At 42.8% G+C, this 15,679-nt stretch overlaps 1 protein-coding gene across 1 annotated transcript in view; it reads left to right on the top strand.

Moving 5' to 3' along the window:
• Positions 1-4,022: 4,022 nt before the first annotated feature.
• The window catches only part of LOC109297289 (general transcription factor IIH subunit 2), a 22,523-nt gene continuing 10,866 nt past the window's right edge, over positions 4,023-15,679 (top strand). The window contains exons 1-11 of the mRNA XM_019516963.1: positions 4,023-4,114; positions 4,203-4,280; positions 5,361-5,397; positions 6,723-6,809; positions 9,791-9,841; positions 10,394-10,448; positions 11,327-11,432; positions 12,859-12,949; positions 13,142-13,229; positions 13,577-13,684; positions 15,197-15,260. Coding sequence (XP_019372508.1) covers positions 4,059-4,114; positions 4,203-4,280; positions 5,361-5,397; positions 6,723-6,809; positions 9,791-9,841; positions 10,394-10,448; positions 11,327-11,432; positions 12,859-12,949; positions 13,142-13,229; positions 13,577-13,684; positions 15,197-15,260 — 821 coding nt within the window. The 5' untranslated portion in view covers positions 4,023-4,058. The remainder of the gene's footprint in view (positions 4,115-4,202; positions 4,281-5,360; positions 5,398-6,722; positions 6,810-9,790; positions 9,842-10,393; positions 10,449-11,326; positions 11,433-12,858; positions 12,950-13,141; positions 13,230-13,576; positions 13,685-15,196; positions 15,261-15,679) is intronic.

Consider the following 15,679-nt stretch of genomic DNA (forward strand, 5'->3'; position numbering starts at 1 on the left):
CCCACCAACCTTAGAGTAGTTATAAATATTGTTTATTCACATGAAAGTGCCTGGCAGATCAGGGTAGCTGATAGAATAGTTGTGTCGATTGTATTGCACTTATAAAGTTTATACAGCTCAAGGGGCAAGGGAAGGCAGGATGCGAGGATGGGGGCTGGCCCCCAGGATGGAAGCTGGGGTGAGAGGAGCAGAGGGAGTCCTAAGGCCAAGCTGTCACACGTGGTTGTAGAAGGGCAGTGGGGAATGGAGCAGCTTGTTTCCAGCCAGAGCTCCCTCAGCCTGCCTCTCTCAGGGCGCCATGTCTGGGCAGCGGGGTGGTGTGAGGCAACCTGAAGGCCAGGCAAGTGGACAGGGAGCAGCTGCCACTGCCGAAACCCCCTTCCCCCACCCCCAGCTCAGCTGAGTGCAGACCAGGAGAGTTTGAGAAGGTAAACATGCACCATGCCCCCGGCTACCCCTGGGGAGCACTGACCTGGCCCCATTTGTGCATCACCCTACTTGGGCAACTGGCCGGTGCCTCCTGCACAGGGGAGGACGGAGGGCACTACAGGCCGGATAGGGCCCACAGGCCGTATTTTGCCCACCCCGATTTAACCACATAGAGGAGTGAACCCTTCAGACAATGATTGTCTCTATCCCTTGAAGAATATAAAAGCTTCAAAGTGTTTAAAGTGGAGCTGCTGCACAAAGCTGCAGCTAAGCAGGGTGATGCACTTTGCAGAAGCTAGAGGTGCACTGATACATCCATCTGATAATTTGGCCAATAAATGCCTGTACTGTATGCAGCTGCAGTGCAGTATGAAGCAGAGCCAGCAGTGTGGAGAGGGAAAGGGCTGCCTCCAGCTGGTAAGTTGGAAGGGGAGGGGGAGGGAAGGAGTGTGGGGAGCAGATCAATGGCCCCCTGTGGCAAGGGAGGGGGCAGGGGCAGGTGCTGCCCAGGCGGGGTGGGGGTGCGGGACAGAGGCGCGGCTCCTGCCACTGCCTGCACCCTGGGAAGGCATGGGGGGGGCATACCCCTGGATCTGTGCATCGCACAATAGGCCACAGCTGGGGCTGCATTAGGCTCTTCTTGCTGGGGGCTGGGCTCAGAGTGGGCTCCAGTGGCGCTGGGAGGAGGCTGCAGCCACCCCAAATTTAACCACAGTTCCACTCCCCGTCCTGTGCTGCCATGCAACAAGGCCAGAGCTTTTCCTGGTGCTTCCTGTGCCCTCCCAGGGTGCATGCAGTGGCAGGAGCTGGCCCCCCCCCACAAGCTACGCCTCTGCCCCCCCCCCCCGCTCTGCCTGGGCAGTGCCTGCCCCTGCCTCTGCTCCCTTCTTCACCACAGGGGCCATTGATCTGCCCTCCCACACCCCTTTAGTCCCCTCTCCTCTTCCACCACAAGAAACTTACCAGCTGGAGGCAACTGTTTTGAAAATTGGATCAGTATTGGCTAATATGCCTCCTTAAATATCGCCTATTGGTATCAGCCCGCAAAACCTTTATCGGTGCACCCCTAGCAGAAGCTCCAGTCTTTAAGAAGCAGTTTGTTGCAAAGGCTGCCAGCCAAAAAGCATGCTTGGAAAAGAGTCCAGGTCACTGCCTGGCCTGCCATTCCTCTCAGCTACTTGGGTAGTGACTCACCACACCACGGCTCACCAGGGAATAGGAAATGAAACTCTCCAGTGTTTGCTGCAGGAACCTGCCCATTAACTGTTCAGAGGTTTGTAATGCACTTCTAAGAAACCCTAAAGGCAAATTACCCTTGTGAAACACGTTTCAGGAGCCTAGAAGGGAAATCTGAACGGAACATGTGATGATTCTGCTTAGTTGGTTTGGCTTCAGATTTCTCTCGCTCACTGGTTCAGATGCCTTCTGTGTGAGGGGCTTCGTCAAACCACCACACGATTGTGCAGCCTCAGCCTCAAACTCCATGCTTTGCTGTCTATTACATCTTCTCTACAATGCTCATCTTATTGGGAAGCTGGCATTCTCTGGAAAAATGAGACCTGCCTCTTCATACGTAAGGCTGCATTTTACTGTGTGCGTCCTACCTGGCAGGTTCTTTAGTCCTGGGGGACTTTTCAACGTGGGGATTGCAACCAGAAAGTGGCTTACAAGAAAGGGTCGTGAACAAACTTTAAAAATGAATTCTCCTTTAAAGAAGAAAAACGCAGGAAATGGTGGCTTTTCCCTTGCAAGCTGGCAGAGCTCCAGCCTGCCAGGGGCTGCTTGGGACTCCTGGCACCCCACACGGAGGGGCTGGGGCCTTGGGCTGAGGGGCAGCAGGCTGGCAGTGAGGAGCAGCGGGTCGGGACTGGCCACTGATGTTTACAAATGGATCCTGGTACAAAAAAGGTTGAGAACCGCTGCTTTAGTCAAGGACTGAAATAAATTGCATTTATGTAGCGCGCTTTCATTTGGTTGCAAATCCGACCCCCCTTGTAGCATATCAACCCAACAAGAACGTTTTCCCCAAATAAGTGCCTTTTGTAAGATGCTTTCTCTTAGTTATTGTAAAGCAAGCGGATAAGCAATGGTATGCAAGCAGATAAGCAATGGTATGACATACAACCGTGCAACCTGTACGGGTGGTACCACAGGGTCTTATGGAGAATTCCACACTCAGCATACGTGATAAACAAGGGAAGCACATGCACGTCAGGAAATTCCAGATGCCCTGGTGTAAGGTATATAAACTCTGTGAAAGCTGTCTTAGGGGCCAGCCCTGATTTGAGCCTCCAGATTCCAGGTCGGTCTTGCTTGCAAGCAATAAAGCTTTTGTTCCGCAGTCCTGTGTGTGTGACTCTCTTCCGGGGTCTGATTGAATCATTGCCTCCAGGAGCACGAACTGCCCTTTGTGCAACATTGGCAGGTATCACTCCACGTGCCACACGTTTAACAGAAGAAGAGACATCGCCCCAAGCCGGCCAGCAGCTGTCAGTGCTATCTCCCTTAGGCGGGAGTTTGCCCGCGGCGGCCCTCCCCTGCAGGCGGAACAATCCCGCAGCGGTGCCGCGCTGCAGCCGGACGGATTTACCTGAGGCACCGGGGGCGGTTCCGGTTCCGGTCCCAGTCCCGGTCAGTTGCTGTGGTGCGTGGAGGCGTCGTCCTTACAGGTCAGCGCCGCGCGAGGGCAGCCGCGCCTCCCCCTCGCCCCTACCCCACGCGTGGTCGCGGGGCTCCACGGGGAAGGGCCCAGCCCCCTCCCCTTTCCCGCAGTGAGCTGCCTCCCGGCCCGAAATGGTTAAGCCACCGTATTTTCTAGTGCACGCGCCCGCTGCCCCTTAACATTGGGCTGCCGGTACTAAGGGAAGCTGTATTTTCTGCCCAGCCTAGAAGCCCCCCGGGTTGATCCCAGCTCCATAGTGGGGCAGCTGTGGTATTGCTGTTCAGGCAGCTGAGGTAGTTGGTTGACTTGAATGGCCCATTGGTCTTTGTGGGTGTTAGCAGCAGTCTCCCCTTTGGAAGGGCTCTGATGTTCTTAGGGTGTTTTTGCTGCCTGCTCTGGGTCTCACTTCTTATTTCACAGGCTTGGAAACTCTTTAGTTCGTTTTTAAAACCACAAATCCATCCATGGAGACCTCTTGCCAGCAGCAGCTAGGGTTTCAACTTTAGTTAAGTAGGAAAAGGAGGATAAGTCAGCTGAAAATTAGGCTCTCTCCCTGCTCTATGAAGCCATAACTGGTTATTTTTCCTCCTTCTGCCTTTCAAAAGCACAGTGTTCAGTGTATTTCAGTGCATGCACGTGAGAAAATATGGTAAACCAAGCACTGTTACTTCAGTTACTAATATAGGTAAATAATATGCTGCATTTATATTCTTGTTTACAGTGGCTAGTTCACATAGAAATAATTCACAATCAATAAAGCTGCTCTGAAGTACCTATTTTTGACAAAATTAAGTCAGCACCATAAGTTGCATGTTCTGTAGTGTTAAGAGCACGGACATACTAAATTAGTCCCACTGTTCTTGTGGTACGTAATTAAACACAGTTTGTTAATGTTTTCGCTTTTAAATGTGTGACTCTTGCACTTAGCAGTTTTGTAACCAAGAACATTTGGGCAACATAGAAAGACATGGATGATGAACCTGAAAGAACCAAACGCTGGGAAGGAGGTTATGAACGAACATGGTAAGCTTTGTTTTATCAGTTTTTACTTTCTTTTAAGAGTCAAAAAGTTAATTTACATGTACCAACAAATTGCTTTTTTTTTCTGCAGGGAGATTCTCAAGGAAGATGAGTCTGGATCACTGAAAGCAACTATAGAGGATATACTCTTTAAGGCCAAGAGAAAAAAGTAAGCTGTCAGTTCAGAAGTACTGTGAACATATTAAAAATGTTCTTGATGTGACTCTTTCGAAGTCAAAGGAATTATAACAGGAGAAAAATTGTCCCCTTCACTAGATTAAGCCAGGGGTTCCCAACCTTTTTATGCTGCGGACTAGCAAACCATGGACCAACTGTGACCGACATCCTTTTTTTTTTTTATACTCAGTATAAAAAAGGGTTGGTTGCTGGTCACTCCTGGACTTTTGGTCCCTCAGCCAACCCTCCTGCGAACCAGCTGGGGATTGTGAACCCCTGAATTAAGCAGCAGTATATATGCATTATTTATAAGCGTGTATACTTCATATTTTTAATACCTTCATGGACTAAATTTGGTATTTCCATTTCCTACTTGTGCTAGAAAAAGGTGGGGGGGTTTTCTCAGCCTACACTTCTTCTAGGACTAAACAGTTTTATGTTGCATAGGTCTAACTTCTGGTAGTCCATCAGAATACCACTTTCTCCCAAGTTGTATGTATTGTAGTTGAGGTGTTTGAAGTGGAACACATAACTTTAATTAATCCACTGATACAGTAACTGTGTTAGTGTAGAGCAGTGCAGCTAGACCACTGAACACACATTATATCTCTATATGTTCTTTCAGAAAGTGGTCTTATGCAAGTTATATTTGTTTTGAAATGGGTAGGTATTTATCTAATCTTGTTCTGTTTTCATCAGATGACTTCTGTTTTACATTCTTAATTTAAAAACATTCTAGGTAAAGGCTAGTTGTTATTCACAGATTGATATTATAGGAGAATATTTGGGCCATAAATTAAATATATATAATTTTGAAAAATCTTGAAAATATCTTTTAAGCCTTCCCTCCTCCCTAAAAAAAAACATTTTGCAGCATTTCTTTTTTTAACTTGAAACATCTTCTCCCCCACACCCACATGCACACCATCTCTTTAAAACCATCTACTGCCATAGAAGTTAATGACAATTCTGCACATGGTGGAAGTGTAGGATTGGCTGTAGTTATTGGTATTGTTCTAGATTTCCCTGTTAAAAACTTATACCTCACTTCAGTTGTTCTGTTTTTTAACAGACTCTTCGAACATCATGGCCAAGTCAGACTTGGAATGGTATGTTACCATCTTCCCTTTGACTCCTAGAGCTAATGTTATGTTTGAGATAAATTGTGCTATAGTGATGTGAGGGGTGGTTAGCCATGTTAATCTGAAGTTAGGCAGAATGCAGGGTAGATTTGTACTTTATGTTCAACCTTTCAGCCCTATGCCGGATCCTGCAGGTTGGCATGGGCCTAATCCAGCATGTGGTTGGCATGTAGTGTTGGTTAATAGGTGCAATTTGGCATGCCAGCCCAGCCCTGCAGACTGACTCCAGTCATAGCCTGACCAGCCATGCTGGGACCAGCTGTGGAGTGACACAGCACCCTGGCACATGGGGCTCCCCCTGGGGCTTCCCAGTGTTCCCCCCATGGGTCCAGAAATTTGGTGGCAAATGGGTGGTGACAGTGGTAATTGCACTGGCCCTGGCAACCATAGCAATTAATCCTGCCGCTGTTTGTGTGGTCAAATACGGAGGAGGAAGCAGGGGATGGAGCACCACCTCCCAAGAGCAAGGGCGGGGTAGGGCAGGGAAGCTCACTGGGCTGGGGTGAGGGCAGCGGTACCCCTGTGCGGAGCAGGGAAGCTTACTGGGCTGGTGTGTGGTGGCGGTGGCCACTGTGTACAAGCTTCCCTGCCCCACAGAGGGATGCTGCTGCCCTTGCCCTGCCCTGGCCCTGCTCCTGGGAGGCAGAGGCGCTCCGCCCCACTCACCCACACATACCCCCTAGGACTGGTATGCATACCTCCGTTTGACAACCCCTGGTCTAAGTAACAAAATCATTTGGCTTTTGTGAGTTGGAGTGAGAGTGTTATATAAGAGATACTGATAGTGTCAAAGATATGGAAGACCTGGGTTCTTTTTCCTTTGTCAGAACCTGCCTTAATAAAATCACAAAGCCTGTTGATTCTGCATTTTAGTGATACATAAAATAACCAGAACTATATTTATTATATTCACATAAGTAAGCATTTCATTGGTGAAATGTTGACTTCCTCAGTTAAAAGCATTATGTAAATATGATGTAATAATCTTTTGAGACTGCTGAAAGCATTTTGTGTTGGTCAGAAAAAGGTCTTTGTCCACATTCTGAGTAGAAGGTAGTGAGGTAGTTAACCTCTCTAATCATCACCAACTAAAGAGTCATTTGGGAGTCTTGAGTTCTTTTGATATTCTGAATTTTACCTGTCTGATAGTGAAGGGTATGATTTTCTTCTGTTCATTTAAATGACATAGACTGCATTTATTTGCAGATTTTTATTGTTTTACATGGCTACAAGTTGATTTATTTCAGACTAAGAACTTCTTGAAGAATTAATCTTTTCTGATGCTGTTGCAGATGCGTCATCTTTATGTGGTGGTTGATGGGTCAAGAACTATGGAGGACCAAGATTTAAAACCTAACAGGCTTACTTGTACCTTAAAGGTATTTGTTTTATTCAAGTTCATTAACTTACTCTTGTTATGATACATACAGATGGGGCAACTACTTTTTACTACATTTGTATAACTAGAGAGGACTGAATTTGATGGAAATTATAGTCTATAACTAGGGAGGAGTGAATGTGATGGAGATTAAGCAGTATTAAGCACTGAAATTCTGTTTTTAAATGTGTGTACATATCTGGCCTTTTAAATTTCTCATATAGATTCATAGATGTTAGGGGCTGGGAGGGACCTCATGAGATCATCAGTTCCACCCCCACCCCCCCCACGCTTGGGCCGGAAAAACTGCTGGGGTCAGATGACTCCAGCAAGGTGAGCGTCCAAATGTTTTTTTGAAGATTTCCAGACTGGTGATTGTACTACCTCTTAGGGAAGTCTGTTCCAAACCCTGGAACAGCCTCTGCTCGTATGGCCTGCTCCCCAGACATCTAATTATACGTATAGCCCTCCTTTGGACTCTTGAGCTTCTCCACATCCTTCTTGAAGTGCAGTGCTCAGAAGTCGACACAGTACTCCAGTTGTGGCCTCACCAAAGCTGAGTAGAGCAGGAGGATATCTTTAGACTTGCTTGAAATTCATCAGTAGATGCATGCCAGTGTCTTATTCACTTTGCCGGCTACCACATCGCATTGGTGGCTCAAGTTCATTCTGTGGTCTGTCACGACCCCCAGATCACTTTCAGTTGTGGTGCTAGCTAGTGTAGCACTGCCAAGCTTGTAAGTGTGTTGTAGATTATTTCTCCTTAGATGGAGCACTTCATATTTCTCGGTGTTAAACGTCATCAAGTTTTGATCCACCCATTTTGCAAGCCTGTCCGTGTCAGTCTGTATCCCCAGCCTATCCTCCAGTGTGACCAACCTCCCCCATAATTTGGTGTCGTCCGCAAACTTTGTCAGTATGCTTTTAATACCCAAATCCAAATCATTAATGAATATGTTGAAAAGCTCTGGTCTGACTACTGAACTCTGAGGGACGCCACTGGTCACTATGTGCCACGTCGATTCAGTTCCATCTATTAATATGCTCTGGGTCTTGCCTCGGAGCCAGTTTCCTAGCCACCAGACCGTTAGGTTGTTGAGGCTGCAGTCTCCCAATTTTACCATGAGGGCATTGTGGGAGACCAAGTCAAAGGCCTTTTTGAAATCCAAGTATATGTCATCAACCTTATCTCCCTTATCTAGGTGGCGTGTTACCTGATCATAAAAGGAAATAGAGATTGGTCAGGCATTAGCTGCCTGCAGCAAAGCCATGTTGGCTATCTTTTAGAATGCTGCCTTCAGTTAGCCTATCACTAATGGATTCTTTGATAATTTTTTCCAGGGTTTTTCTAGGGATTGAGGTCAAACTGGTTGGCCTGTAATTCCCTGGGTCCTCCTTCCTTCCTTTCTTGAAGATAGGCACAACACTGGCCCTCTTCCAGTCTTCTGGAACCTCTCCCAAGCACCACAAGTTCTCAGATAGCTTTGCCATTGGTCATGTGATGATGTCAGCCAATTCTTTCGGCACTCTCAGGTGTAGTTCATCCGGTCTTGCTGACTTGTAGATATCCAGCCTCTCCAGATGTTCCTTCACAAGTTCTTCGCCAATTATGAGTGGTGATCACCTCACCTTGACCATCTTGTATCCTGTCAGGCAGGGTAACAGGGTAAGATAGAGATGTTTTACTAGATACATAGGACCAGACGTTCATCGGATAAAACAAAAATATTTGGTTCCTCCTTTCCATGTAAAATCTCCTATGTGGTCACATAGATTACATTGAATGTTTGTCAGAGTATAGGGAGAATGTTTTGAACTTAATTTTTTATTTAAATAACTTTTAATGGTGGTGAAGTGTCTTATCAAAATAATTCTAACCTGCTGTATATATTAACTAGAATGTTGGTTAATATTGGTTAGTGAATTTGAGTCATGGAAAACAGAGTTTGTGTGGATGTAACATGCCATGCTCCCTGCTTCAGTCCTTCAAATGGTTACATATTTGTGCTAGATTTTAATCCATGTGAGTAATGTTTTTGACTTCAGTGGACCTACACCTATGCCTAAAGTTAAATGTGTGTGAGAGTGCTTGCTGGATTGGGCAAGCCCATTAGTTGCAGAAAATACCACTTAATGGGCATGTCTACGTAAGACATTTACTGAGCAGTACACTAATTAGCTGCACAGTAAATGTTGCGCCTCTACACACATGTCCCTATTAGGCTAGCAGAAACTAACTAATTTATGCTTCATTGTGGGGCTAGCCAGCAGGCAGGCCCTGCACTGAAGCACCCTCATGCCCCAGCCAGCCCCTCTGCAGTATGTTGAGCTGGGGAGAGTAGACCCGGGCTGCCAGGCTGACTCCCAGGGCCCCCTGGCAGCCAGGGCTACTTTAACCTGGCTCAATGTGCTGTGGTGTGACGCACACGTGCAAACAGCATGCCCAGAGCAATAAACCCTGGGGCAGTAAGCCCCAGAGTTTATTGCTTTGCATTAATATGCAGGTGTAGATATGCCCAGTAACTTTTATCTTTGATATGAATTACTATGTAGAATTTAGTAGTTTTCCTGGTTCACAACTTGTAAGTTGTAAGGATTCCTCACTAGCATATATAAGTCATAGTTCCCATTGTAGGGCCACCTGCAAGATTGCCTAACGTAAAGTTTTGCTGAGGTGCTGGGCAGCTAACATTAATCTGCTAGGCCATATATTGGGAATACCTATACTAATAATACTGTAAGATCTATGTTAAATTTGCTTCAGAAGTAACATGAATGACCAAAGCTACAGTGTACTGAATGGGGAAGTTTAGATGTTTGTTGCACTTTCTAAAAAATAGGAGTATTAGAGTATTCAAGGTACAGAATGCAGTTGTGTGTAGGCTCCTCCCCTCCCTTCCCTGGGTCATACAGGTATTAACAGCTAGAAGATATGAACTATGATTATGCTAAATCTTTATACTTCTAACTTCCTTTTTTTAGTTATTGGAATATTTTGTTGAAGAATACTTTGACCAAAATCCTATCAGTCAGGTAGGTATACCTGTGCCAGAAACTAACTGTTCCAATCACTAATTAAGCAGCAGCCTTGTGGGGGGAAAACTTGTGGAGATTATTTTGAAGTCTGTTTCAATAAGCATTTTCCAGCTGATTTTTTTTAAAAATTAGAATCCTCCTTTTCCTTTTCTCTACTAATCTTGTTACATTTTTATTTTCTCATTAAAGGATGAGGGCAAAATTCAGTTGGCTCTTTATTTTAAGATTGTAAGTAAACGCTAGCACAATTAGGATGTGATTATATTTTCTTTCTGGTATTTAGGATGTAAAGAGAAATGTTTTAGTTCTTTTGGGCTAGAGGCATAATAAAGTGAAGATATGGGAATATGTATTCATCTCACTGTAAAGGGAATTTCACTAATTATTTCCTGTATATCAATGTAAGAGTAGGTGTTAAGTTACTATACCAACACAAACATTTTAGTAGTACTAGCACTGATCAAAAATGACATGTTAAGTAATACCCAGTCTGCACTAAAAATACAAATCAATTTGATAACAGATTAATAACAGAACTGTTTCTTTCAGATTGGTATAATTGTAACTAAAAGTAAAAGAGCTGAAAAGCTGACAGAACTTTCAGGTAGGTTATTTCATTTTTATTGGATAACTCTTGCCATTATTCCGACACTAAAGCACTAATTTTGCAAGTAGTGTGGTGTTTGTTTTTTTTAAGTCAGTAGAAATTTACAGGGGCCTTTGTGTCCATTTCAGTGAATCCAGCTGAAATTTGGGGTTCATTCACAGAGGTCTATCTTATTTAGTATTGAAAATAACATGCAACTTGGAGTGAGAGTCTTCTGCATGGAGGCTTTAATGTTTAAAACAAATGTTCTATTTCTGCCTCATTGGTCTTTTGGAATCTCAAATGAGAAACCTATATCTTATTGTACATACACTGGTTAATTTCAGTCTTTCCCTGTTTCTTTTTTAATTTTGTAATTAGTGGAGGCCGTGGGGTCTAGTGCAAGGATCAGCAACCTACAGCCCATGCAGCCATTGGATTGTCCTGGAACTGGGGGACTTCAGTGTCATTTAGTGGTGGGGTCTTTGCTTGCAACTGGATCATTCCACTGTTAGAAAATTGTTGCTGATACCTGCTGTCTTGGATTGGACATGAGACAGAAACAGGGTCTTTTAAGTTCTAATGTTAGTTTTATTACTAGCCAACTATGTGGCTTGGGGCAAGTCATTTTAGCTTTCCATATCTATCTGGCCAGCTAAGATAACTGCTACCTCAGTGAACATAGAGTTAACTACCATTTGTATAGTGCTTTGAGCATGTAAAGAGCAATGTGTGTTAAATGCTGCTATTTCGACAATTTTGAAACCATTCATACTAGGGTTTTTTTCAGATTACATGTTTAATAGACTACCAGTATAAATATTGAGAAGGCATCTTAAAGATTGCCTTGTCTGTTGTCTTACCTTTTTCAGATGATTTATTTTGTTTCCTTGCAGGTAACCCAAGAAAACATATAACTGCTTTGAAGAAGGCTGTAGATATGACTTGCCATGGAGAGCCATCTCTGTATAACTCCTTAAATTTGGCCATGCAAACTTTAAAGTTAGTATGTGTAGGTTATTGTAGGTTTTATTCTCTTTGAACAGTATAAATTAATGGTGCTCAACCTTTTGGTCCTGGGGAGCAGATGACTGGCACAGGGCTAGTCTACAGACTAGATTGGGTCCCTTGCACTGGGATTGGGCTTTGTGCTGCCTCTGCCCAGTCTCCGTGCCTGGATTGGGCCCTGTGTGGCTTGGGTTGGTCCCTGCATGCCAGAGTCAGGTCCCATGTGTTGGGATTGGACCTGGGGCCCCACACTGCTGCTGTCCAGCCCCTCATGCTGGGATCAGGCCCTGTGTTCCAAATCTAGTATATAAGGTCATGGTATCTGGCCCATGGGGCTTGCTGTGGGTCTGGAAATTTGGAAGCAGAGGAGTGGTGCCACTGCTTTTCTGGCATCAGTTTTTCAGAACTGTGTGGAGGCCTATAGGCCAGATGACATGGTGCCTAGGACGAGGTGTGGCTCATAGGCCAGGGCTTGAATGCATCTGGTATAAACTCATAAAACACTTGTTTTAAGCAGTGTTTGTTTGGCACAGCTTACTCGGTCAGAGTCTCAGTTTATGCAGAGCGTACAGTTTGTACAGTGCGGTGCTAATTTGAAGGCTGTACTGCAATACAAACAAGTCACTTTGCTGTTTAACATAACTGCCACTTGAAATAAAAGAGTACTTAATATTTCCAGACAAAAATGGGTACTGGAGTTCAGGTTGATATAATTTAATTTAGAAAAAAAATTAAAGCATTGTTTATCATTAAGAAGTGGTGAATTTTTGATGTATTGCTCTAAGATATTGTCTATGATAGTACTTTATTAGAAGATGCTTAAAACTGAACTAGCTTGTATTTATTAAATCTTTTTCAGTGCAGTTTTCTGTTTCAATAAATGTATTAATAAACAGTTGGCACTAAAGCTAGCACATTGAATATTACATGTAACATTTCATTCTCTGCTCCTCAAGATGTGGTCAGGACCAAAGCTGTTATACAGTGGCCTGCAATAGTTAGATCTTGAACTATTTACTCTATATTCACTAAAGCAAAGAACATCTCTAGATTTGTTTTCATAGTAGCCAGATCAGATTCTTAAATTTTAGCAGACTCTTCAGTATGTGCTTCAATAAAGTATAATAAATGGGTTACTTATTTTTTGAACTTGGCTATGTGGACAGGATAAATGTGACCTAAGTTACAGTAACAAAATGGGTATTTGATAGGTTGTTTTCCATTATTATTACATTAACAATAATGTTTAAAGACCCCACTCAGAATTGGAACCCCCTTTGTCTTGTAAATGAAGCTGAAGATGGCATAGACCCCATCCCTAATGAGATTTATTAAAACACCCCAACATCAAATTTTGTATAAGTGACAATATTTTTAGTCTGTATAGCTAAGTTAAGTATACACTTTCTTATTTTTATAGGCATATGCCAGGACATACAAGCAGAGAGGTTTTGATAATCTTCAGTAGCCTGACCACATGTGATCCATCTAATATCTATGAGCTAATCAAGGTATAGAAAGGAATTGTTAGTACTGCATGGGAGGGATTGGAGGAGGCACAGATGAGGAGGGAACTATAGAAGTCCAAGAAAACAGTTGTTGCATGTCACTTTGTCAGTAAACTTCCAGTTAGAACTTTTAATCTTTTACAATATTCAGTTCTGCTAATTAATTTTTGTGTGCTTTGCTCTTCAATTTGAAAGTGTTTAAAGGAAGTTAAAATCAGAGTATCCATCATAGGCCTATCTGCTGAAGTTCGAGTTTGCACTGTGCTTGCCCGAGAAACTGGTGGTAAGTATGTAGATCTATTTATATGCTAATGTCACGTTGGATGGAAATTAAATTTTCATATTTAACTTAGTAAATTCTGAGATTTAAGTAGGGTGTATTTCTTTTTTACTATATTGTTATACTAGGAGAATATTTCATGATTATTGATCCTTCATTTTAAAGATGTGTGAGCTCATTAAATTAGTTTTATAATTGCTGGTTTGAAAAGATGATATAGGATAATTAAACCTTAAAAAGGTTGTGTTGTGCATGTTTACATTATTTGAATAAGTATTATGTTTATATAATAGTTACTTGCTTAATTAAATAGTCAGCTGAGAGTCGTATATTTTCTTTCTTCATCATAGGAACATACCATGTGATTTTAGATGAAAGCCATTATAAGGAACTGCTGATCCACCATGTTACTCCTCCTCCAGCCAGTTCAAGTTCAGAATGCTCCCTTATTCGAATGGGTAGAATCTTGTTTTATTAAGTTCAATCTGTGTAATTTCCATTCTTGTGTCCCCTGTACAAAACCCACACAATCAGAGAAGCTGGTAGGAGCATAATAATAAATAACATGTCATTATTTTTATTTTAACTTCTGTTTTAACTGAATGGTTCTGATGTATTTAATGTTGCACTCACAAAGAGTTTGGCTATTAAAATTGGGGGTGAAAATGAGACAAATTGCTCAGTTTTCAGGGGAAGGAATTAGCTTACTCAATATTCTTTGAGCAATAGTGAATACATGTAATATTTTAAAAACAAAACTGTAAGTACTATGGCTTTCTTGTCTTTCTATATCACACTGTATGGCTGTCTTAGAATATCTTGCTCAAAACCCTGAGCCATTTAAATTCATGCTAGTATTGATATGGGGTTCTGTATATATTAATAGAAGGCTTGTCAGCTTGTTCCTTTCTAACAAATGGAACAAGAGCTTTTGCCTCCATCTGGTGGAACAATAATTCTGAATGAGTAAGAGCCAGAAGTTAACCCTAAGTAGCAGTAGTGGTCTGCTACTCTGTCACTGGGAGAATTTGTCCATATCTTGATAACAAGTCCCTCTCCAATCACAGAAGTAAATATTAAATTTACATTCATAAAAAATAGATCTTTGGCATGAACATCCTTATAATTTAAGTTCTGATTTAACCGTAGTCTCATTTATACTCTGCTTTTTCTTTTTTTCCTCCTGTATCATGCCATTTTCTCTGTAGTTGTTCTCCAGAAATTGGGAGTTCTATCAGTTTCACTATCCTGGTAAAAAATAAACAGAAAAGACTGTTTTGGTAGGGAAACTGTGAAGTGTGACTGATTTAAAAACAAATTCTGAGAAATTGGAAAGCCTTCTACAGGCAGTCCTCAGACTTATGACACAATTGGTTCCTGAAAACTGCGTTAAGTCGAAATGTTGTAACTCGGAACCAATTTTCTCATAAGAAACAATGTTATAAATGGGGGATTGGTTCCTGAACCAAGGCCCGATACCCTGTTTTCACCAAAGATACCCCAGAATCTTGTACTAGATCAATTATAGATGAGTAATATAGCTACATTAATGTATTTATCTTGTAAATAGCAATCATATTGATTTGGAAGGACTTCTTTGAGGTGACTTTGCGGAATTTTTTGAAAGGATCTTGGTTGGACTTTTTGAAGGGTTCTTGGCTGGAGTCATCTCAGGAGCCTTGGATGCAGGTTTTTCTTGAGTCTTGCCTGCTTTCTTAAAGCAAGGCAGTTTGGATAGATGTTCTCCAGGGAGATGAGTGACGTAGTGAACTTGTTTGCTGACATGGCGATGCGTTGGATCAAGCATTGTAAAGTCGAAACTGACATAAAGTTGAAACAGGGTGTCAATTTATAAACGTTGTAAGTGCGAAATGTTGTTACTCAAAACATTTTAAGTCAAGGACTGCCTGTATACTTAAAAGTGATAATGTAGGACATAAAGTGATGGAATATTGTTATCTTTTTTTAAGGTTTTCCTCAGCATACAATAGCATCTCTCTCTGACCAGGATGCAAAACCATCTTTTAGCATGGTGTAAGTATGGTTAGTTTGTGACATTTGAATATTTGGTGTATCTAGACATAATTACAAAATGCACATTTTAGTGAAAATACAGCAAGATATGAAAATGAATGTGCAGCTGGTTGTATTGTGAGTTTTACATATAAGGTCTGTGCGAATAAGGAAGTACTGTATTTGGATTAGGCTGATTCGGAAGACAGTGATTCCATTTGGATTACTGTCCTGCATTGATTTGGTCAAATCAGCTTTGGAAGATTCAGCGCTGATTTGGAGAGATTCAGTGATTCAGATCGGCTGGGGAGAGGCAGGCACAGCTGGGTAGCTGCAGGTTCTCCCACAGCTCCTCTGGTTGTGCCTGCCTCTCCCCAGGCGGGGGGAGCCATGGAAGAAGCCTCCATGGTTGCCTTGCCTGGCCCCAGCCTCCTGGCAAT

This window comes from Gavialis gangeticus, unplaced genomic scaffold (assembly GCF_001723915.1).
Source record: "Gavialis gangeticus isolate Ggan-Ray unplaced genomic scaffold, GavGan_comp1, whole genome shotgun sequence".
Classification (NCBI taxonomy): domain Eukaryota; kingdom Metazoa; phylum Chordata; order Crocodylia; family Gavialidae; genus Gavialis; species Gavialis gangeticus.